General features: G+C 58.8%; 1 protein-coding gene across 30 annotated transcripts in view; it reads right to left on the reverse strand.

Annotated features, from left to right (window-relative positions):
• The window catches only part of NRXN2 (neurexin 2), a 109,515-nt gene that overhangs the window by 38,112 nt on the left and 49,085 nt on the right, over nt 1–22,318 (reverse strand). For 12 of the 30 annotated variants that reach the window (XM_058689507.1, XM_058689510.1, XM_058689505.1 and 9 more), the window contains 10 exons: nt 20,326–20,487; nt 18,966–19,404; nt 15,256–15,642; nt 14,874–15,077; nt 8,901–8,927; nt 7,229–7,348; nt 6,483–6,864; nt 5,703–5,893; nt 3,899–4,072; nt 3,385–3,504 (listed from right to left, as the gene is read on the reverse strand). In XM_058689507.1, coding sequence (XP_058545490.1) covers nt 3,385–3,504; nt 3,899–4,072; nt 5,703–5,893; nt 6,483–6,864; nt 7,229–7,348; nt 8,901–8,927; nt 14,874–15,077; nt 15,256–15,642; nt 18,966–19,404; nt 20,326–20,487 — 2,206 coding nt within the window. Of the gene's footprint in view, nt 1–3,384; nt 3,505–3,898; nt 4,073–5,702; nt 5,894–6,482; nt 6,865–7,228; nt 7,356–8,898; nt 8,928–14,873; nt 15,078–15,255; nt 15,643–18,965; nt 19,405–20,325; nt 20,488–22,318 lie in introns of all 30 variants that reach the window. The other 18 variants (XM_058689509.1, XM_058689504.1, XM_058689499.1 and 15 more) reach the window with 2 other exon arrangements.

Below are 22,318 nucleotides of genomic sequence, written 5' to 3' on the forward strand. Positions count from 1 at the left end.
CAGAAAATTTATGGTCCCAGAGGGAAGGAGGGAGGAGCCGGTGGCGGTGAGAGGAGAGGAAGGGAAACCGCCTAGAGGCCAATCAATATCAGTGAGTGGGAAGTGGAGAGAGTTGGAGGGGGTGACGTTGGGGAGCCAGGGGGGGGAGACGGAGGGTAAAAGAGGAGAGGGAGAGGTGTGCAAGACATCAATAGAGCCCGCGGAGATGAACAGAGCAAGTGGAGAGATGAGAAGAGGAGGGCAGGCATGGGGAAGAGCTGATATCCTGGGAGAGGGGGGTTCTGGAAGACAGAACCCTGAGCAGGCCTGATGGGAGCGCCTGGGTCCCAAACCCCAGCCCTGGAGTCTCAGCCCCATGTCAAGCCGTGTCCCTCCTTCTAGCTTCCCTTCCTCCCTCATTTCGTATTCTGTTCTCCATTCTCTCCCCCACTTTTCTCTCTCTCATGGCAGAGATGGGTTCTCTCCTCTGATCTCTCCTGCCTTCCCAGAGCAGACTACTGAACTTTAAAGGGACACAGAGGTCCTGCACACCCCATGTTACAGACGGAGAAACTGAGGCCACAAGCTGGGAAAGGTTGTCCTGAATGAAGGTCAGACGTCTCCCCACCCCAGTCTCTCCCCCACCAGACAACACCAACGCTCTGAGGACACCCTGGCCATTCCCACCCTCCTCCCTCTCTTCCGGCTCTGGGCCCCTTCATGCCCGTGCTGTTCCCAGGTCCTTCACACTCAGGCAGGGTGAACTGAACAGGCCTCTCGGCCAGGTTCCTGCTTGACCTTGTGCAGCGGCTGGGCCCCAAGAAGACCAGCCATAGAGGGACAGCACGAACAAGACACAGAGCCGAACGTGGAGAATTAGGAGGCATGATCCCAAGAGAAGAGGGAATTATGGTTTGGGAAGTAATGGCACAGCCCCCAGCCCCAGGTTCCTGCCCTGCCCTTCCGGGGCAGAGATCTCAGAAGGTCCCCCAGGGCCGGTATCGGGGGAAGCAGCAGGCAGAATCCCAGCAGCTGCCAGGTTGCACCCACCTTGTCTTGACCTCCACGCCTCTGCTCAGGCCTGCCACCAGACACAGACCAGTGCTTGGGGATGGTGATTCTTCCCAAGATATGCCCTGCTCCCCAGCCCCGAGTCTCCCTGCCTCCCGCCTTCCTGGAACCTGAAGAAGCGGTTCCAGCCTCTCTTCCCACCCTCGCTAAAAGATGACATAACTCCCTAAATTCCCAACAATCTCTATGCCCGCTTCCAGAAGGCTCCGGTATGTGCCAGTGTAGTAGTGACAGTGGGCAGCAGTATTTCTTGACCTTGATCCTTTGCATCCCAGGCAAGAAATGCCCACTATTAGGGGCGCCTGGGGGGCTCAGTCGGTTGAGCATCCGACTCCGGCTCAGGTCATGATCTCGCGGTTCGTGAGTTCGAGCCCCGCGTCGGGCATTGTGCTGACGGCTCGGAGCCTGGAGCCTGCTTCCGGTTCTGTGTCTCCCTCTCTCTCTGCCTTCCCCCACCCCCCATTCACACTCTGTCTTTGTCTCTGTCTGTCTGTCTCTCTCTCTCTCAAAAATAAATAAACACTAAAAAAATTAAAAAAAAAGAAAAAAAGAAATGCCCACTTTCAGCACCACCACCCGGGACTAAATGAACAGCAGGAGGTCATGGAGTCAGGAGCTCCCAGGTTCCAGCCGCACTCTATCCCCCCAGCACCCGAGAATTTAGGGCATGCAAGTGGCCTCGGTTTCCCCATCAGTTAAACAGGACGGTCGGTCTCCAGCCCACTGCCTTCACTGAGGAATAAATTAAAAGAGCTTTGTGAACTGCCAAACGCTAAACAACCAGTGGGGATTATTACTGTTAAGCATCGAAGTTACCACCGTCTCCAGATCTGTGCACAGTGAGTGAGCTGGATAGAAAGAGGCCCCGCCCTGTCTTTCTTCCCCGGGGAGCCAGGGCTCCAGTGTCCCTGAGCCCTGGGGGACATCGTCTGGGGGCTTTGGGAGGAACAGAGAGGAGCAGGTCAGACGAGGAAAACCCTGAAGACAGGATGGGAACAGGAAGCGGAGATCCTCAAGCCTGGGCCAGGCCTCAGAGCCCCCCAACAGTGCTGAGGAAGAGGGCAGGACATGCTTCCCACGGAGAAGGAAGAACCAAGATCTGCCCAAGAGCCCAGTCCCTGGAACTTGTAGGTGGATCCCGTAAGAAACTCAGGACTCGTGCCCGGATGACTACGGCTCCAAGACGTGGCAGGGAAGCAAAGGCACCGACCCCAGTTCTTAGCCCACATCTACTATTAACTACCCCCAGAAATCCACTGACCCCTCCAGGCCTCGGTCCCCATGTTTGTAAAATGAAAAAGCCCAGTCCTGAGTGGTGTGTGTGTGTGTGTGTGTGTGTGTGTGTGTGTGTGTCTTTTCCCAGGCAGCTGACTGGCCACACCCCTGGTCTCTCCACAGGGCTACCCTGAAGGAAGACCATTCAGGTGATGCCTGAGAAGGCTGCCCTCTTCCTTGCTGCTGCGCGCAGGCCAGTCGTCCGAGAGAAACTCTGTAGCCCCCCTCAGATAGGAGTCTCCCTCTCTCCACTTCCTGCCCCAGCTGCCCTCCCTCTGCCAAGCCCTAACCCGCTGCTGGCCACCAAGCCCCGGTACCAGAAACTGCCGCTGACAGTGCCCTCTCTAGGGAGGGGCCTCAGACAATATGCAAGTTGGCAGACAGATGCCCAGACAGGGAGAAGAACGAGGCAAGGATGCTAAGGAGTGTCCTTGTGGCTCCAAGGGGACCACCTACAGCTGAGATTCTTGGCGGGGGGCGGGGGGAGTCGGGAACAGCATGACTGCTGTCTAGGGAAGCCAGCTGTCCAGCGGCCTGGCCTCCTGGGAATCTCCTGAGTCTGCCCCCTTGGGAGCGGGCCGACTCTGGGCAGGAAATTCGAGACTTCCGCTGCACTCTCCCGAGGGCACCGGAGGAAAGGGGGTGCAGGTCAACGCCTGCCCCCTGTCCTGAGCTATAGCAGGTACATCAAACCTGTTAAGACCGTCACCAAAATCTCACAGGGAGAGCAACAGAGGCTGACATCTTTGGGTACAGGTGAAGGGGGCAGCGTCCAGCCAGCTCCGAGCAAAGGGAGGAGGCCGTCTTATCAGCAGATTGCCCCAGGGGCTTGGGCAGCAGCAATCCCGCCCAGGCCCCAAAGGAAAGACTCCAAGGGGTCGCGGGTCGAGGGTCGACAGCAGCCAGCAGCTCCCCTCCCCCCACTCCCCCCCCCCCCACCCCGTGCTCTAGGGACAAGAGGGGATAAGAAGGAAGCAAGCAGCATGGCTCTCAGAGACCCTCTCTCCTCCCCGGCAGTCCCTATGGCTGGGAAGGGGCCAGATCCCCCCGGGAACTCACGGTCATTGCAGACAGGGCCTCCGTAGGAAGTCATGGTGCAGTCACAGGTGAAGCCATCCCACTGCTGCAAGCAGACACCCTGGTTGGCACAGGACTCTTCGGTGCAGGTGGTGCTGGGGCCTGGAAGAGGCGGGAGGAAGCAACACCCCCCACTCAGCCAAGCCCCCTCCCTCCCCAGGAGGCGCGGAAGCTTCAGAGTCCGGTGAGAGGCCCCACTCTCAGTCCTGCCAGGACCAAAGGGCCAAAAACCGACAAGGGCGCAGGGGGTGGCCACGGGTGGGGAGGGGTGCTCAGGGTCGGCTGGGCTTGGCTTTGAACTGCGATAAGGGGCCAGGGTGAGAGGCAACGGGAAAAGTGAGTGACCCTTCACCCCCGGCACCCCTGCCCCAGGGCTGTGGGGACAGGCTCCCGCGAGGCCCGAGAAGCAAGGCCACTGTGCTGCCCCAGCGAAGCCCTGCGGCCGGCCCTCCTGCGGCCCGCAGAGTCACCCCCAACTCCTGCACCCGCCACTCACCGTCACAGCCCCTCTCCACCTGCCCGATGCGGTGCAGGGCGTCGGCGATGAGGTCTGGGAGGCGTCCGTTGAGGTCCACCGAGGCCAGGCAGCCCTGAAAGCCATCCCGGGAGGCTACCAGCTTGGGCAGGTTGCTGAACATGTTCTTGCTCAGACCGCCAATGTACAACTCCCCTGTAAAGGGAGAGGGGTCAAAGCCTGAATCCCGGTCCCCATCCCCCTCCCAGGATACCAGCATCTGCTTGTCAGGTCGTCCCAGACTCGGGCTTCCGTATAGAGATCCCACGACCCCCCCCCCTTCCTTCTTCCTTCTCCACTCTGCCATCTGTCTGCTCCCCTCCCCGAGAAGCCCAGATGCCCAGGGTGGGGTGCTTGGGGGATGGGGAGCAGCTGGGAGACCGGGCTCCATGCTCTCTCCCACACAGCTGATTTCCAGTTCCGGCCTGTAATCAGGGCCTTTCAGAGACGTGAGGGCCTGTCTGCGCCGCCCCCACCCTCTCCCCTCCCCCTATTCCCTGAGCTCCCTCAGGCCTCTCTCTCCTGAGTGCTCTAACCCAGCTCCCTTTCCCCAACAGTTAGGGCTGGGCCGGGGACTCTGGGTGACTCCAGGAAGTTCTCCTCGGGGACATCCGATCCCATGCATCACTGCCCTGGCCGTATCGCGCCCAACTCCCCGGAAGACTTGGCCGGCCCAGGGCGCAAGCTTTTCAGCGAGACGGGGTCTTGGCCACTGGCTCCAACACAAGACTAACCCAGACCACCCTCGGGTCTGCCAGCGCTTCGGATAATCTGTGACATGCTGCCCCCTTCTGGACGCCGGGAGAATTGGCAGCACTAAGCCGAAAGATCTGGCCGGCACCTGAAAGGGCTTCTAGATCCCACTCTGCCTCCAGCTCACTTGGGGGCCTCAGGCAAGCCTCCTAGCCTCCCGTTTTCTCCCATTTCCTCCTTCTCAAGGCGGGGGTGACTTCACTGGTCTCTGAGGACCCTCCCAGACCCCAGACGATGTGAGTCACACGGACCACGCAGGGGTCTCCATGGGGCTGAGGGCTGCTTGGGGCAGATGAAGAAGGTCGCTCGTGTCGCCCCAGAGGGTTCTGGAGAAGCTGCAGGCCTCATCTTTGCTCTTGTCCCAACGCCTTGACTCTAGGTTCCTCCTTCTTCCCTGTTCTCTCCAGCACCCCTTCCGGGGGCAGCCAATGACCACTTCAATAGCTACCTAAGGGCCCCTGGGGAATGTGTGACCCTGATGTGACACCGAGCCTCCCAGGGAAGCCTGGGTCCAGAAGAGTGCCCAGACAGAGCCTAATAGATGCCCAGTGTATAGGACAGGCCACATGCAGGGACCCCGCAGCGGCTAACCCCCCCTCCCCTTATCAACCGTCCCCTCCCACCCACTCGGGGGGAGCTATCTGCCAGGACACTATGCTCCCCATTCTCTTTCCAGCCCTCAACCAAGGCAGGCCTCTCAATCTTGGGCAACCAAGAGGTCTTCAGAAGCCCTGGACTGCCCACCCCTAGCTCTAGAGTGAGGCCACCAAGCTCCCCGTGAGGCACATCCCATGGCCGGGCTTTCAGTGTTGAGGGCAGCCTCACGGGAGAGCTGAACAGAACTTTGACAGGAAAATGTCAGGCTGGACACAGAAAAGAAGAGGAAGGAGTTGGAAACCGTGGCCAGGAGGGGAGAGGGAGAATCACGTGAGTGACAGAGCACGCCAGCCGGTGTGGGGGAGGGAGGGTCTTGCTGGGGCCAAGGGGGCATCTGGGTCAGGGCCAGGCCTTCTCCACAGGCCCCAGGCCCCACCTTTGAGATCGAGGTTTCGGGCGCCATTGGAGTGCTGCGTGACCGTGCGGGAGTCGATCTTGAGCGTGTGCACGTTGCCTGGGTCCCTGGACACCACCACGTTGTGCCACTGGTTGTCATTGACTGGCTTGTCTGAGTTCCCCTTCATCAAGGACGGGCCATTCCCCAGGTCAAACACATAGTGGATGTACCTGCCCCGCGGTAGGGAGGAGACACTGGGTCAAGGCGGAGGCAATACTGGGAGGGCAGGGTAAGGAGGAGCTACGGCTTGCAGGGGTCCTGCGTGCTGCAGGAGGAGGGAATAGAGGGGGAGAGCCCACGGTGGAGGGACCCAGCCCAGAACAAGAGGACTCTGGTGTGAAGTCCCATCATGGGGACAACGTGGGGACAGAGGGCCACAGAGGAGCCGGCTCCCATGACAGGCTCAGACGAGGAGCTGGTTGGGGGAGAGGTTTGTGGGGACAGCAGGGGTTCCTGGGGGCAGGGCACAGCTGCTCTAGGGTGGGGTCCCCTCAGGCAAGAGAGGCCATAGGGACAGGGCCCTGCCTCCCGCCTGAGCCAGGACAGTGAACGGCAAGGACACTGGCAAGGAAGGAACCGGGGAGTCACCGGGTTGGAAAAGGGGGTGCCACTCTTCCATCTTCGCGGGGGGCTGGGGACCTGAACCTCGAGCTGTGGTCTGAGGGGACTGGATATCTCAGCCAGTGGCGGGGGCCGTATCTCGGTCAGCAGGGGAAGGGGACCCCTTCCTTGCCGGCGGCGCAGGGCGCGGCAGCTCACCCCTTGACCAGCTCGATGACAATGAAGTCATTGCCGTTGCCCGAGTTGAACAGGAGGAGCCCGTCGGGGGCCGTGGTCTTGAACTGGAAGAAGAGGTGCATGGAAGCGTAGGCTTGGAGCGTGGCGAGCGCCAGGTAGCTGCTGCGACTCTTGAAGGTGACAGGATCGGCCACGATGGCCCGCAGGCCGAAGCGGGCGTTGAGCTCGCAGTAGGTGATGTCGCCGTCCTTGCACTGGTCCATGTAGGGCTGGCCGTTGAACACCAGCCCGCTCAGGTGCCCGATGAAGTTGGAGGGCACCACGGAGATGAAACGCCGCTCCGTCATGATGCCCGTCTCAATGTTGTGGAACTCTAGCCGCGTGTGGGCTCCCGCCATCTGTCCTGCTCGGGACCGGAGACAGAGATGAGGGGGGCAGGCTGGGGGGGGGCGGGTTCTGGGGTTGGGCCCCGGGGTGCCAGGAGCCTCCCCTCCACATGAGGGCCACACCGGAGAGACATCGGCAGACACCCTCGGTGGGGGTGCCGGCGGCCGCACGCCTCGCCGGCCCAGGGCTGACGGGCACCGGGGACAACGGCGTCCGGGCCCCCCCCCCCATGACATGCCACCCCTCAGGGAGAAACAGCAGCGGGGGCTTTGGCAGAATGCTGCCCGAGGAAGGGAAGCCAGGCGGTTGTCACCGAGAAGAACAGGGCCGTCCACAGGTCCCCGGAGGCGTATCCACCCCGCTGGGCTCAGCGCGCTCACCCTCCACGGTGACGTTGTCCACAGACAGCTGCAGGCTCTTGCCACGCCGCACCACCCTCACCGTGTGCCACTCGTTGTCATTGAGCTTGTGTCCCGCAAAGAGCGTCTCGGGGCCTTTACCTGCGGCACCAAGGGGGGAGTGAGCACGGCGTTCCGGCTCGCTCGCCTGTGGCTCCCAGTCCCAGCCCAGGCGCACAGTCTCCCCCCCCCCCCCCCCCACACGCACAGCTGCACACCTACGGCCTAAGGCACGCGGCCAGCTGTGCCACACGCACCCCCGCCCCCTGCACGCGGGGACACACGCTCACCCAGTCTTTCCACACCCAGTCAGAAATCCAGACAACACCCACTGCCTCTTTGCGCAACTCCCAAGGCCGTCCCTGGAACAGAACTGGATGTGAACGGTGCCTCTGGAGTCGTGCCCTGAGGCCCTGCACACAGCCGCCCGTACCTACAACCAGCGTTTTCTTCCCGAGTCTTCTCAGGAGCGTCAGCGCCAGTGTGTGTAGCCAGCAGTGAAATTCTCAGCATCGAGGCAGAGGCCTGTCCTTTTCAAACTCCCAGACCACCCCCGTGCCGCACGTGTGAGCGCGCGCCCGTGGCTTCGCTGCTGGCAGTGAAACCCTCACGCAGACACACAGCTCTCCACCCCCCCGCCGCCTACAGAGGGACCCGGTGTGACCTTTCTGTACGCCTCTGGTTACCTCCACGCACCCGGACATGCGACCACACACACAGCACAACCGACCTGGCCAGAGAGGGGAACGCGTCTTAGGAATTATGACCCTTTATGCGAGGCCGGGATTCTCTGATTCCAGGTCTAAACCAAAACCTCTTCTTCTTTAGAAGGATGCTCGACTTTGCGGTACTCCCAGGGCTCCCGCCAGCGGGGCCGGGGCTCAACACGCACGCGCCCACAGGTACCGAACACACAGAGGGACACGCTGGGCGCACACGGCCCCCTCTGCCGGTGTCTGCCGGGTTCCTGTGCTCTCTCGCACGACACCAGGGCACGCCATGCAGAAACACTCTCTCGGAGACCGCACTGAGCCCAGCACCCTGGGATGCTCGGAGATGCCCACACCTGCTCTCCTCCTCACCCCCAGCTGAGAGACTCACTGTGCCTTCTGAATGCGCCCCGGCGTGACGGGAACTCAGCGCCCCCCCCCAACACAGGAGCTGTGGAGGGCTGAACGTTGAACCTCGAACCCCTGACCCTGCTCCCCACCCTCCTCTTCTTTCCTGCGTGCCTCGCCCGCCCCCTTGTGGCCGCCTCTGGAGATGCAGTGGAATATCCCGGCTCTTCTCCGGCTTCTTCCGGCCACGGGGAGGGGGGGGTCCTCCTGCCATAGGTGCACCCAAGTCTTTGCCCCACCCTCCCAGGGACTTGAGATGACAAGGCTCCCTGGCCTTCCTTTTCTCAGTGAGCATGCTGACCCAGGGCCCTCCACCAACGCCTCTTGGTTCACCTTGGCTTGGCCCGTTCTGCCCTCCACAGCCACACCACCCCCACCCGCCCTCATGCCTGCTCCCCTCCCACCACCCCCACTGCCCAACCCCCACACAAGCCAGTGAGGAAGGCTCTCCTCCCCCCCACTCTCCCTCCCCAGATCCCAGTGTCCAGCATCCCAGGCCCCTGGGGGCTCGGCAGAAGAAGAGGGAAGCCACTTACTGGGTGCGCAGCCGACGCGCAGGCAGTCTGGGGGGGCCGTGGGGCGGGCAGAGGGGGAGGGGAGACAAAAAGGCAGAACAAGTTTTTTGTTTTCTTTTTTTTTACATCCTTCACAGGGAGGGGTGTCTGCGGGCGGGGGTTCCCCCCCAGGACCACTTTCCGGGGACCACGCGTGCCCAGGTGCCCTCTCCCCTTCCTCGGTTGGACCCCTGTCCCTCCTGCCCCCAAGAGGGCTCCAACCCTCCCCAGAACTGGGAGGCAGGGCAATCAGGTGATGGGAAGAGGGCTTGCCGCCTCCCGTCTTAGAGGGGCCCGGGGCCTCTCACGTCTGAGGGAGATGGCACCTTGGGAATCCCAGTCGTACAGGGGATCTTTGTGGGGCTGAGGGCTTGACCAACCCCACATCTCCACATCTCTCGGAGGGAGATGGGTGGGGAGGGCCAGATTCCCCGCATCCCCTGCTCTGGGACGACTCCCTGCTCAGAGCCCAAGTTGTGACACATCACTCCCCATGCCCCCCTGGGCTCTGAGCCAAATGGAGGGGTCTGCCCCAGGGCTCCCTACCCGTGGCCACACATCTCCCAAAGTCCCAGGGGGCCAGCACCACCCCCTACAGGAACCTTCCTTCTACCCTTCCTGATGGAGGATGCCAGGCTGCCACTGGGGAACAGGGCGATCTTTCACCCTGAAGAGGAACCAGAATCCATCTGTTTTCTCAGGGAGGGGCCAAGGCCTCACAGGTGGGGCTCGTGAGGCCCCCAAAGTATGATTTCAGAGGACACCCAGCAAGTCAGAGGCGAGCAGGCACCACAGGCAAAGTCTGCCCCAGCCTCCGCATGGCTGTCCTATGACCCCAGGGTCAGGCGGCCCCACATGGTCAGAAAGCACACTGTCTACACAGAACTGTAGCCCAGGGCCCCGGAGCCTTGGGCCATCCCTCTGATGGGACACACGACCCACAACATGTCAGTTGGCCAGCCTCGCAAGGGGAACGGAGCACTAGGGTCCTGTGAAATTGGGGCCTAGGGCCCTTGGGACACCTGCACCGTGCCACCAGACCCAGATGAGCTGGGGTTGCAGAACGTCCTGCACCTGGAGGCAGAGGAGCTGGGTCCCAATTTCATTGTGCGGCTGTGGACAAATCTCTTTTCTCTGAGTTTCATCTTTTTGCCTTGTGAGCCCAGAGCAAGAAAGAGGTGTTCAGTGGGCCGGCCCCTTGTCTTTCTGGGAATATGCTGGCATCCTATGGCTCCTCCCAGAACAGGCTCTGCCTGCACCCCTAGGCCCAGGGACACAAAGGCGGCTGGGGGCATCTGGCATCCCTTGGGCCCCTGAAGGTTCCTGCAGTGGAGGTAAACAGGCTCCCCTGTGGCTCTGGGGGCCTGGGCCCCTCGGGCAGTACGGCTGAGCTCCACACGCGTCGTCAACCGCAGCAGAAGAGTGGGGGGAGCAGCCGGGACCCTGAGCCACAGCCTGGCACCAAAGGAGGGAAGCAGCAGCAGGGGAAGGCAACGGAGCAGGTTCAAGGGGGAAGTCAGAAGGGACAGCGAGAGGAAGGAGGTCAAGAGGGTGCAGAGAGAAAAGAGGAAGGAAGGGGTAGCAGAGGGAAGCAGAAGCTAGGTGGGGGATGGGGAGGGGAATGTCAGGGGGGAGGGGGGGAGGGTGCCAGGCCTGGAGTCAGGTCACGGGGGCTCTCTTTGGGCCAGCAGAGTCTTCACCAATGAAGGGTCCAAAAAAGAAAAAAAGGGGCTGGAAGGACAGGCCGATCCCCTATTGGGAAAAGCTCAGTTCTTCCCTTCCCTAGCAGGGGTGGGCGCCAGGAATGGGGGGTCCATCTGTCCAGAGAAGAGGTGTCAGCTCCAAGTCCCCACCCCCTGCAGTGACTCCACCCTCAGAAGCCCCACTGCAGTGGGGTTGGAGGAGAGCCGACACCCCGTGAGGATGGGCACCCCAGGAGGGGGCCGGCACCACCCCGGAGGCAAGCAGAAAGTGGGAGCGATGAGAAGCACCCACCTTCGTGCACACACCCGCCCAGAGCCCAGCTCAGGCGGCATTAGCTAGTGACTTGTGCAGGAAATGAACAGATGTGACAGGTCTGCGCAGACTCACCAAAGTCCTGGCTGAACATAGAGACCAGGATGGGGGTGTGAGTGTGTAGGGAAACAAACAGGTGGGAAGAGGTCACCTGCATGTGAAGGAACCCAGGGTGAAGAAGCCAGGCTTCCCATCCCATACCCCCACCTGATCCCCTGCCCCACCCAGGCTCCACAGTTTGGAGACGGTGGGTCCAAGTCTCCCATGCAAGGAGCCTCAGGAGCCCATGGGCCAGAGGCTCATCTCAGAAGCAACATCACAGAGTGACAGTATGCAGTTCTTGTTCAGAGCAATCTCCCCGGCTGCCCAGCCTATGGAAGGTGCCTGTGAACTACTGAGAGCCCCAGGTGGGAACAAAACACCCTTCCGTGGCCTCAGGGATTGACGGACCTTGAAACATAATGTGTATTCAGCCCGGCTTACACGAACAAGAGTTAGGCTTACTCTGTATGGCCTTGAGAGGGCAGAACTAGGTCCACAAGAGGGAATTTCAGAAGTTGACGCTAAGGAAGAATGACCCAGTGATTAGAATGGCCATAAGAGGTGGGGAGCTCCTGACATGAATGGCATCTGAGCAGCGATGGAGGAACTAACAGGTAATTCACATATGGGGCGGGGGTGGAGCTGGCTGGAGGAGATAACTTTTAAGGGTTCCTCCAGCTTGGAGATTCTTCAGTTACAATACAGCCTTCACGTTAGCCTCACTGACAGCTGGGGCTGCAGGAGCACAGCTGGTGGAGGGCAACTCCAGGGAGGGGAGGGCGACAAGGGACAGGCTAGGTGGGGCAATGGCCCAAGAGGCCATACCAAGGGCAAAAGGACAGGGAACACAGGTCACACTGGAACAGGGTGAAGAATCCCGGGGACTCTAACATTCCCTGGGAACAGAAATCAAACCACCCTGCTCAGGGCCAGCAGACCTTAGGGTACTTGCTTGGGGTCTGCAGGCGTGGTAGAGGCCTAGGGCCAGGACAGGAGACACAATCCAGTTTCTCTAGCATCCTCGGTCTGGAAGGAGGCAGCAGCTCCTTGTCAGCCTTTTCTGGCCCGACAAACACCCTGCCTCCCGAAGCTGGCACTGAGTGCCTCCCCCCAGCTGTCCCACCAAGTGGTCACCGGCAGCCTTGGTTTCCTCTTTAGGACCCAGCCCCACGTCCAAGGCATTTCGCTGAGCCTCTGACAGGTTGCACAGATGCCTACGTATGTCTGCCTTCCCTCCCTCCCTACAGGATGAGACTTTGACGCGACGCGAGAGACCAAGCTTTGTGAGGCTTCTCTCTGCTCCCCGGGAGCGAGTCCAACCCCGGGATCAGAGCCTTGGTGTGGTTCCCTGCCTGCGAGGCCCCACAGGCCCTGGTAGCCAGCAGGATGGGGAAGCAGGGGCCAGACCGGGTCATGCAGTGTGGAAGCAAGCCCCCAGGCCTGGTTCTAAGCTTAGGTCTCTACTCCCATTAGATTTTCTTTCGAGAAGGGCTGGGTGAGTCTCTACACGTGTGGCTCGCATCTTTACGATGTCTTCACTCCCATTGTTCCATGGGAGCCTGAAAACCGCCACAGAAGGTAAGCAGAGCGAGGATCCTTAGCCTCATTCTACAGAAAGAAACGGACTCAGAAGAGAGAAATGACTTACCCAGCGGTCAAAGAGACCGGGCCCGAAACCCAGATCTCCTGGCCCCAGACCCAGTGCTCTTCCCATCAGAGCCTGAGGCTGAATGGCTGGGTGCAGATCACGCAGCGGCCACACTCCTCCCTGTACACGCATCGCTGAGCATTGCGGACAGAGGCACCTGCACCAAGCACTTGATCACGGCTTGTCACGGGGCATAGTAGAGATAGCATCTCTGCGCGTGGGACCCAGCACGGCCAGGGATGAGAGGCAGTGAAAGGTGAGAGCCAGTGGCATCCTGAGGGCCACCTGATTCTCTGATTTCTAAGTACTTATGAGGCACAGACAGAAAAGTACGCCAGTGGGAAGGAGAGGGTAGATCCTAAGGGCGAAGGTCCCGAGGATCCGCCAGAGAACATGTTCCTGGCCAAGAACACCGCCTCCTGTCTAATATCAAGGAACCCAAGCTTCTTCCCCATGCACCTGAGACAGTTCAAGTAAGAAAGAGGCATCGGCCTTCCCCGCAGATAGAGGGCCAGAGACTTTCCCTGCGGGGTCACTTCCGAGCACACAGAGCCATGAGCTTACTGCACAGAGGACACACCTCCTAGCCGAAGGAGTGGCCCGTGCTGGGTCTGGGTACACAGACCAGACCAGTCTGAGAACCTCAGGGCCACTCATGGGGTCCTGGACTGGCACCTTCCTCCTGTGACCTTTTCAGAGGTGCTAGGGGACATGGTACGGACCATGAAATGTTGGCCAAAGCGTGTTTCCCTTCCCACGTCCCCCCTGCAGCACTGACACCCACCACCCGCTCTGGGGGCTGTGACGGTGGTCAGAAGCTGAGCTTCTTAAGTTCCCCAAGTCTGAGGCCCTTACTGCCTGCACACCTCCCTACCTCCTGCCCCCAACTTGCTCGGCAAATCCTTGTCCTATGGGTACCAAGGCCAAGTGGTCCAAAGGGGAAGAGGAAAGATGTGGTAAAAATTAACAAGGCAATGGGTCCCCAAAAGGCCACCATCTGTCCCACAGATGGCCTAGAGATGAAAGTTAGGGTGAAATCCAGATATTTCAAAGCTCAAATCCTCTGTGTTCTCTCCAGTTGAGGACATAAAAAGGAACCTTCATGGCCCGCATCTGCCTACATGGCAGGCCCTTGGGTGCTATACACCTTTGCGTTTAGAGAGGCTAGGGTGAAATGGACAGTTGTGAGTCCAGCCTGGATGGCTGAGGACCTCCAGCTTCCAGTGTTCCCCTGACCGAAGCCCCGCGACGGCGGGGTCCTGGTCTTCGTTGCTATTGTAACCCAGGTTCAGAATACAGTGGCACTTACTACCCGTAAATAGGAGCTGAGTGAGTGCACCTGCTGTGTTTTTGTTTTTGTTTTTTTGCCCCAACCGGCCTGCTGGTGCCCCCCGCCCCCGCGCGGACACCCTGGGGATGCCTGCAAAGCGGAGCTGATCTGGGCTCATCTGGGCAGGGGCAGAGACGGCGAGGGCCCCTGACGCCCTCCGCCCACCCCAGCTCTGTGAGAGGCAGTGGGGAGACGCTGTACTTTAGGGCAAGTGACCTGGCGTTGAGTCTGGGCTCCGACCCCAGCCACTGCTGGCTTTATGACATCGGAGGAGTCAGTATATGAATTCTACAGTCTATAAAACAGGCCTGGCACAGCCCATCAGGTGACCCTGTGGCTTCAAAGGGCAGCCCCGGGACGCAAACGTGAAAGCAGACAAGGGAAGATCTGTCCCCAGGCGTCCAGTGTCACCTGCGCACACCTATGCACACAGACAGACACGGCTCTTCAAACGCAGAGCCCGTGAGAGAAGCTGTGTCCTCCTCAGCTCCAGATCTGCCGCTGCCCTAGGCTCAGCCTCGGCACCGCTAGGCACCTGCAAGTCCTTCCCAAATGAATGAACCAGCAAATGAGTAAGTGGATGAGCCGACAGCCCAGAATGAGCGACGCTGTGACGCGTGTGTGCAGGACAGACGCCACCAAACCCAAATGAGCGCCCCCGGGAGGGCAGCGGTCGAGCCCAGACACACTTGGGCAGAGGGCACGGCCAGACTCGGGGTGCCCCCCATACACAGTGTTGCCAAGCATGGAGCATCCCCTACGCTGTGCACCCTTGCTGGGGATGAAGCTTTCAGGGGCTGAGGCCGGCCCCTCCCCACTTCCCACTCTTGGAGGTGCCACCACCAGCTTCTCCAGACAGAGGGGGTGTGCTCAGAGGCAGGGACAGGGAAGGGGCTAGAACACAGGGCGGGGTGGTTACCGAGGTTGACAGTGAGCTTCATCTGGCCCCCGTCCAGCTCGAGGCGCAGGGTGTCGGCTGACTCCCTGGAGGTGGTGGCCATCATTAGCCCGTAGGCCCGCTGGGACATGAAGCGCAGGGACACATCCTCTGCCTCCGTGTGCATGGCGTTCGGCAGCATGATCTTCATGTACATGGAGCCATCGTAGCTCAGGACCGTGGCCTCTGCCCCAGAGGTAACGGAAGAGGGAAATCAGGGTACGGCCGAAGGCCAGTGGAGGGAGAGGGAAAACCAAGAGGATCGTTACAAGGACAGACCCAGGGCTGGCCTATGAGGGGCACCCCGAGGAGGAAGGGGCACAAGGAGGGGCAGTGGGGACCCCTAGAAGGAAAGCAACCTCACCTCTCTCACAGACCCGCCCCAGAAAGCCGGTCCCAATGCAGTCACAGACGAAGCGGTTCCAGCCCTCTCGACAGATGCCCCCGTTGCGGCAGGGGGCAGACGCACACTGCTTCAGTGTCTCCCGGGAGCAGAAGGGGGCGATGCCCACCGCCCCCTGAGCTTCGGCCAGGCCCCGAAGATCTCGGCTGCGCCCGTCTATGAAGAGGTCCCGCACACAGCCCACGTAGCCAGCCCGGAGCGCCGCCGTCCACACCTCCGGGGGCAGGGGCAGGTCCACCCGCCCCCCCTCAGGGAGACCGCCCAGGTACAGCTCGCTCTCCAGGTCCAGAATCTCACTCTCCCCAGTGGCCAAGAAGGGCGTGCTGCGGCTGTTCACCGAGATGGAGCCTAGGGATCGAGGGAGAGCGGGCCTCAGTGAGGAAAGCAGGATCGAGAGTCGCCGCGGGCCAGCAAGGGATCCCGACCCCCCACCCCGCACCCTGCAGCAGCCCTGGTCCAGAAGCTCAGCCTTCCTTGCTGCTGTGGATGCTACTCAACGAAGATTCTGAGTTCAGGAACTCAGGTGAGCCAGCCCCAGCCCAGCTGCAGGGTGCAGTGGGCCTCTGTCCAGACTCCTCCTTCTGTACCTGAGTGAGTCCTCAGAGGATATACAGGAGGTGGACATGCCCAAAGGGGCTAGATCATTCGAGGGTCATTACCCCAGCCCATCCCTTAGACCGGAAACCAGAGGCAGCGAACACTAAGGAGGCTGAGAGGTTTGAATCCAAAGCGTTTTCCCCCTACTTTAGTGACTGTATGTCAGGCACTTAGCACTTCATTTATGTCACCGAGTCGCAAGGTAACCCTATGAAATTGGCCCTTTATGACCCCGACTTGAAATGGCAGGTGAGGCTTAGGGAGATTGGGAGGCCTGCCCAAAGCACCACAGAGGGTGAGGAACGGAGCCAAAGTGCCAGCCAGGCAGTGGGACCACAGAGCCTGCACTGTCCAACCCTCTGCCTGGTGGGCAAGATGGGTAAGCAGATCCGTCCTGGAGCCGGACACAGGACGACACCCAGGAGAGGGGATGCCAGGCACAGAGCTCCTACATACTAAGACTTCCTTGGAAGGAAAGGCTGGCTATCTTAGGAAAAAGATTTGGGATCAAGTAGGAGCTTCAAAACCTCTACTGAGATCTTAAGAAGCAGAAGCCTATACATTAGAAAGTATTCTGTTTATAATTTTTTTCTGATGCTTTTTCCTTCCTCTCTCTTTTCTCAAGAAGAACTCTTCAAGAAATAAGTAGAGAAGAAAAGAAAAGAAAAGAAAAGAAAAGAAAAGAAAAGAAAAGAAAAGAAAAGAAAAGGTCTAGCTATCTCCATGAGGTTAAAGAGAGGTAAGGAGGATTTGGTCTACATTAGGCACAGGGGTGTCACTAAGGAAACAGAATTAGTACCTCCTCTACAGACAGGACTCTATCTAAAGCATGGTCTCTTCTGCTCAAAACCTTTCCTGAACCAGAGAAGCCACTCCCCTGGGCCCCATTTAACATGGCCCTGGCTTGTTCTTCCCCGACAAGGTGTCAGATGCTCCAGGGTCTGGCTGCTACAACCCACCCTTCCACCAGCACCCCCCCACCCAATATGGCCCTCCAATCACCCGCATCTCTATTCATAGCAGATTCCCCAGATGCCTGCTCTACCCACCAGCTCCGGGGTCTCCTGGACATGGACGTTGCCCAGCGAGACTCTCAGTAAATGAACCAAATGTGGGAGAAGGAAGAGACAGGGAAAGGAAGAGGTGGGAAAAGAGTGTACAATGGAGAGTCAGCAAGAGGAAATTAAAGTGAGGACAAGCCTTGCTCCGAGATCCTTGCTCCAAAACATGGAAATGGGACAACCCAAGTGTCCATCGGCAGATAAACGGACAAACAAAATGTGGTAGATACATACGATGGAATAGTGTTCGGCCACAAAAAGGAAGGAAATAGTGACACAATGCTACAACATGGATGAACCTGAAACCATGCTAAGTGGAATGAGCCAGACACAAAAAGACAATTATTGTGTGATTCCGCTTACAGGAGGTCCCTCCATTTAGGAGGCCCCTAAAGCAGTCAATTCATAGAAACAGAAAGTGGGATGGTGGCTGCCAGGGACTAGGGGCAGGGGGACTAGGGAGTTAGTGTTTCATGGGGATAGCGTTTCAGTTTGGGAAGATGAAAATATTCTGGAGGTGGACGGTGGTGATGATTGTACAGCAGTGTGGATGTCCTTAATGCCACTGAACTGTGCACTTTAAAAATGGTTAAAATGGTAAATGTCATGTGTAATTTAACACAATTAAAAAACAAACAGGGAAAAGGTCAAGGAGAGCTTTGTTGCGATGACTGCCCCAAGTCTGGGCTTAGGTGCATAAATGAATGTGGGACATCAGAGATGGCCAGAGCTGGTCAAACAGCGACCCAGGGACCAGCCAGACCTGGTATGTGGGCTCTGGAGATCTGTGGGAAGCTAAGGAGAAGAGAGAGAGAGGGGTTCTCTGCAAGGCCTGGACAGACTTCTGATCTAGAGAGTTACTAATCACCTGTGTGGAGACCCTGGGAGGCAGCAAGTGCCCTGTGAAGACCCCCGGGTACCATCATGAGACAAAACCGGGGGATGAACTCATGTACTGTAAAGCCCAGGAAAGGCGACATTTCTCTGGAGAAGAGAAAGGAAGAAACAGCCAGCTACAAAAGGCTGATGCTTCCAGGGGCCACAGTGCTCCTGGGGGTGGGGTGGGGAGACCATCCTTCCACCCAGTCTCAAAGGTCTGGTGCAGTGACAACTGGGGAGCACAACGATTTAGCCGACACTGATAAGTGCTTACGCTGGATAATGAGTCAGCTCCCCTTTACATCAATTCGTTCTCTCATGGTCAACAAGATGGAAAAGAGGAAAAGAGAGCACTGGGCAGGAAACAAGAGAACGGGAAAAGAAGACCGAAAAGGAAGAGTCAAGGGGTGGCTGGAAGCAACACAAGGTTTGAGAAACAGCACCTGCCTGGCCCGAGCACTCTCTGCCCTGCCGCTTTACTGTGCTAGAAGCCTCACCAGGTGGGAGTGTGAGGTTGTTTAGCGTCTGTGTCGCCCCCAACCAGAGCCTGAGCTCCATGACAGCAAAGACCGTTGAGTCACCGCCATCCCCGTCCCAGCACCTTGGACAGCGCCTGGCGCTCCGTAGGTGCTCGGTAAGAATTTGTTGAGTAGTTAATCAAAGAGAGTTGCGTGGACCTAGCTAGAAAGAAGGGAGGCGTGGTTGGGAAGTTTTGGTTTTTTGTGGGGGGGGAGGAGAATGGGATGTCTACTCTGTGTCAGGCACGGTGCTAATGCTTTTACACGTATTTTCTTATTTTCTTCTCTTAAGGACCTCCAGTGTAATGGATGTAGATAATGAAACTAGGGTTTTATAAATAATGAAACTAGGGCTTCAAGGGGTTGAATAAAGGACCTAAGGCCACACACACAGTAAGCGGGAGAGCAGAGGTGCGACTCCAGGTCTGCTGACTCCAAACACTATGCTCCTGCTGTCAGTGCGCCATGACAAGGAGGGACAGCGAAGGGGCTGACAGGGCCAGAGGAAGGGGTAGGACAGCAGTGGAAGGGACCTGGAAAGAATGTCAGGGCGGGGGATGGGGGGGGTAGGAGGAGTGGCTGGGAGGAGAGCGGAAGGGACCAGAGGCCTCCTGACCTTTGCGCCCGTCCCTTTGGAAGTCCACGTGGCACCACTCGCCATCGTTGACCTTGCGGCTAGATGCCCGCAGCTTGATGCCCCCAGAGCCCATGTCCAGCAGCAGGTAGAGGTAGCCATCCAACAGCTCCATGGCAAAGTAGTCGGCCCGCTGGGCAGAGCTGTGGCTGCCGGCCCCGGCCCCAGCCCGCCGGCCCTGGCTGAAGAGCAGCAGCCCGTTGGGCTCAGTGGTACGGAAGTCCAGGGAGATGGAACTGGTGCGTCTGGCACTCCAGCGGGGCAGCGCCACAAAAGCCTCAGGACTCTCAAAGGTCACGGGGTCCAGGGCAGCCACATCCTCGCAGCGGAATGACAGGTCCCCCTGCAGCTTCATCTTGGGGTCCCCTTCCTTTGCCAGGCGAGACAGTTCCAGCTTGAAGTCATTATTCTTATAGACCACCTGCAGGGAGGGGTGGGGTCAGGGGTGAAGAAGCAAAAGCGGCGCAGGGCCTGGCCACTCCTGCCCAGCTTGGACCTCTGTTCTAGAACTTCGCGCACAGAGGCTGTGAACCAGCACCTCCCTCGCCCCACTTATTTTCCGGGTTCCGTCTTCCAGCCCGGCACTCGCGGGACAGCCCTCGCTGTCCGCGGGACTGCAGTTCACAATAATGGCAGGACAATCTCTGTTACCATCTAGTCGACATTTTCCGATTGCCAAGGTATTTTTATTCACACTCTCATCTGCTCCTCACACCCACCTTAAGAAGTAGGCACTGACTACTCATGTTATAGATGAGGAAACTAAGAATTAGACTGGCCAACGGACTTGGCCAAGGTCACAGAGCTAGTGAGGGGAAGACCCAGGACCAAACACAGGGCTTTAGTGGTCACGCCCAACAGTCTTTCCTCTGTACCGCAGCTGCCCTCCAGGGTCCTCTGAGAGGCTGGGGGACTTCAGAGGCTCAAGGAAATGAGAGAGAAGCTTCTTTTTTTTTTTTTTTTTTAATTTTTTTTTTATTTTTGGGACAGAGAGAGACAGAGCATGAACGGGGGAGGGGCAGAGAGAGAGGGAGACACAGAATCGGAAACAGGCTCCAGGCCCTGAGCCATCAGCCCAGAGCCTGACGCGGGGCTCGAACTCACGGACCGCGAGATCGTGACCTGGCTGAAGTCGGACACTTAACCGACTGCGCCACCCAGGCGCCCCGAGAGAAGCTTCTTGATGGAGTCAGTGGGGCTTAGGTTTTGAATAGGAGAGGTCTCCCACCACCTTGGAAGGAACAGGGGAACCAGGCGGTTGGCCAGGTCAGACTAAATCATGCTGAAGACAGGGACCAAAGGGTTTCCTGGCTGACCCCAGACCCTTCCTAGACCTACTCACGTCCTTCAGGCAGCCCATAAAGTTGTTGCTGACGGGTGAGCCCGGTAGGTCAGCCGTGTTGGGACTGCCCCCAATGTAGAAGAAGTCATCAGAGCCCAGCATGGTGTAATCCTCCTGCGTGTAGCCTGTGGTGGTCAGGATCCCGTCCACTGAGATGGTCACCTGCCCAGCCCAGGGAGGGAGGGGGAGAGACAAGGAGACAACCGGCATCAACCCCCTGGGAAAAGCCACGGGCTGGGCAAGGGAGGGGCCAGGGGGCTGCGGGGGAGGGGGACCCCCATTTTTATGTCTGCTTGTCTTGGAGGAGGAACAGTGGGGGGAAAAGAGGGAAGGCGGGAAAGGAGGCAGCACAAGATTTGATGGTTTCAGGGTGGGCTAAGGCCTGCCCCACGGCCCCCAGCTCAGCAGGCAGACGCCTGGAGGGTACTCAGAGGGCTCACCATGAAGTACACCAAGAAGCAGTTCCTGGAAATGGCTCCAGAAAGGAGCAGGGACCTCAGGACAAGACCCCATTCTGGGGGGATGCAATGCACCCTCCCTTCCCTCCTCTTGAGGTGCTCTCTGGATCCTCATGTGATTTCAGAGCGTCTTTCATAAAGGAGGTCGAAACACCAATTCACCTTGGATCTTGGTGGCTTTGCCTCGCCTGCAGCCCTTCAGAGCACTGAAGAGTCTTTTCAGTCTTAGCCCAGCAGGGAAATGGGAGACAGCAAGGGCATGGGAAGGGGGGCTCAGATACTACTGGGGACGGTGGGAACTTCCTGAGGGATGCATAATGCCCTTCGCCCCTCGGGGCTGATTCCCACCACCACGACATCAAGGGCTCCCACTGGTCCATGCCCTCCTTCTGAGTCTGTCTCTTTACTTCCCAGGTCCCTCTGTGGCTCTCTCATCTCCCAGGGAGAGGGTAACCCTTCGCCAAGTCACCGGCCTGAACTTTTTCTTCATTGTCTTCCCTACGAACATCACCACTGTTACTCAGAGCCAAGTTAGGGAACAGAGGGTAACGGGGCTAACCTCATGACACCTTAACCCTGGGCTGAAGTCAGGTAAGAAAGCAACATGGGTAAGGACGGGGGAGTAATTCAGCATTCCAAAGAGGTGAAAGGGGCTCAGCAGGGGCCTGATGAAGGCAGAAGTGACCTTGGGGAGCAGGGACAAATGCAGGAAACTCTCTGTCTACCCACTCCCCAAATGCCCACTTGGTCCCCAAAAAGTTTAGCCATAGGAGCAGCCCACAGGGGCTCTAGAGACCCAACAAGGTTGTAGGGGAAGAGCCAAGGGCTTCGGGACCACGAGCGCTCGCTCTAGGAAGGCTGTGGCTTAGGGCAGTCGCCTGGGAAAAGCAGACAGGCTCCTGCAGGAGCCATCAGGAAGCTGGCTCACGGTGAACCCCGACACTGTGCTTCCAACAGACCACAGCTCACCCCCACTTCCCAGGCCCCAAACATGCTTTAGCACCCCCTTGTCAGGCAAAATCTGGAGGTTTGGGCCTTCCAGTCACATCCTGGGATGTCCCCACCCACACCAGTCTATACGCACATGCCACCAGCCATCTTCCCGAGACTGGTCTCCGGGGTTCCATTGTCACGTGGGGTTGAAGGAGGGTGTTAGGAATTCCTAAAGAACCTGGGCAGAATGAGGCAAGGGGAGCTTCCCCCACAGGGCCCCCGAGTCCCCCTCGTGCTGGGCTGGGGCCTCACAATGAGTGGGGGTACAGCTGAGCAAAGCGAGGGCTGAAGGGGCCCCCTCCTGGGAACCATCAAACCTTGTGCTGGGGGGGAGGGCGGGTACCAGGTTCAAGGACAGAAGGCAAGGGGGTGTCTTTGTGGAAGGGGGCAGTTTGAAAGATTTTGAGTCTTGTCTTGAGGGGAGGGCTGGTCATAATGGTTTATTTCTTCTTCTTCCCTCCACCCGCCCGAGGCTGGGAAGCAGGAATCTGGGTGGGAAAGGGAAGGGTCAAAGTATTAGTCACAAAAACATGCAGACAAGA

The sequence above is a fragment of the Neofelis nebulosa genome, chromosome 10 (genome assembly GCF_028018385.1).
Source record: "Neofelis nebulosa isolate mNeoNeb1 chromosome 10, mNeoNeb1.pri, whole genome shotgun sequence".
Lineage (NCBI taxonomy): Eukaryota > Metazoa > Chordata > Mammalia > Carnivora > Felidae > Neofelis > Neofelis nebulosa.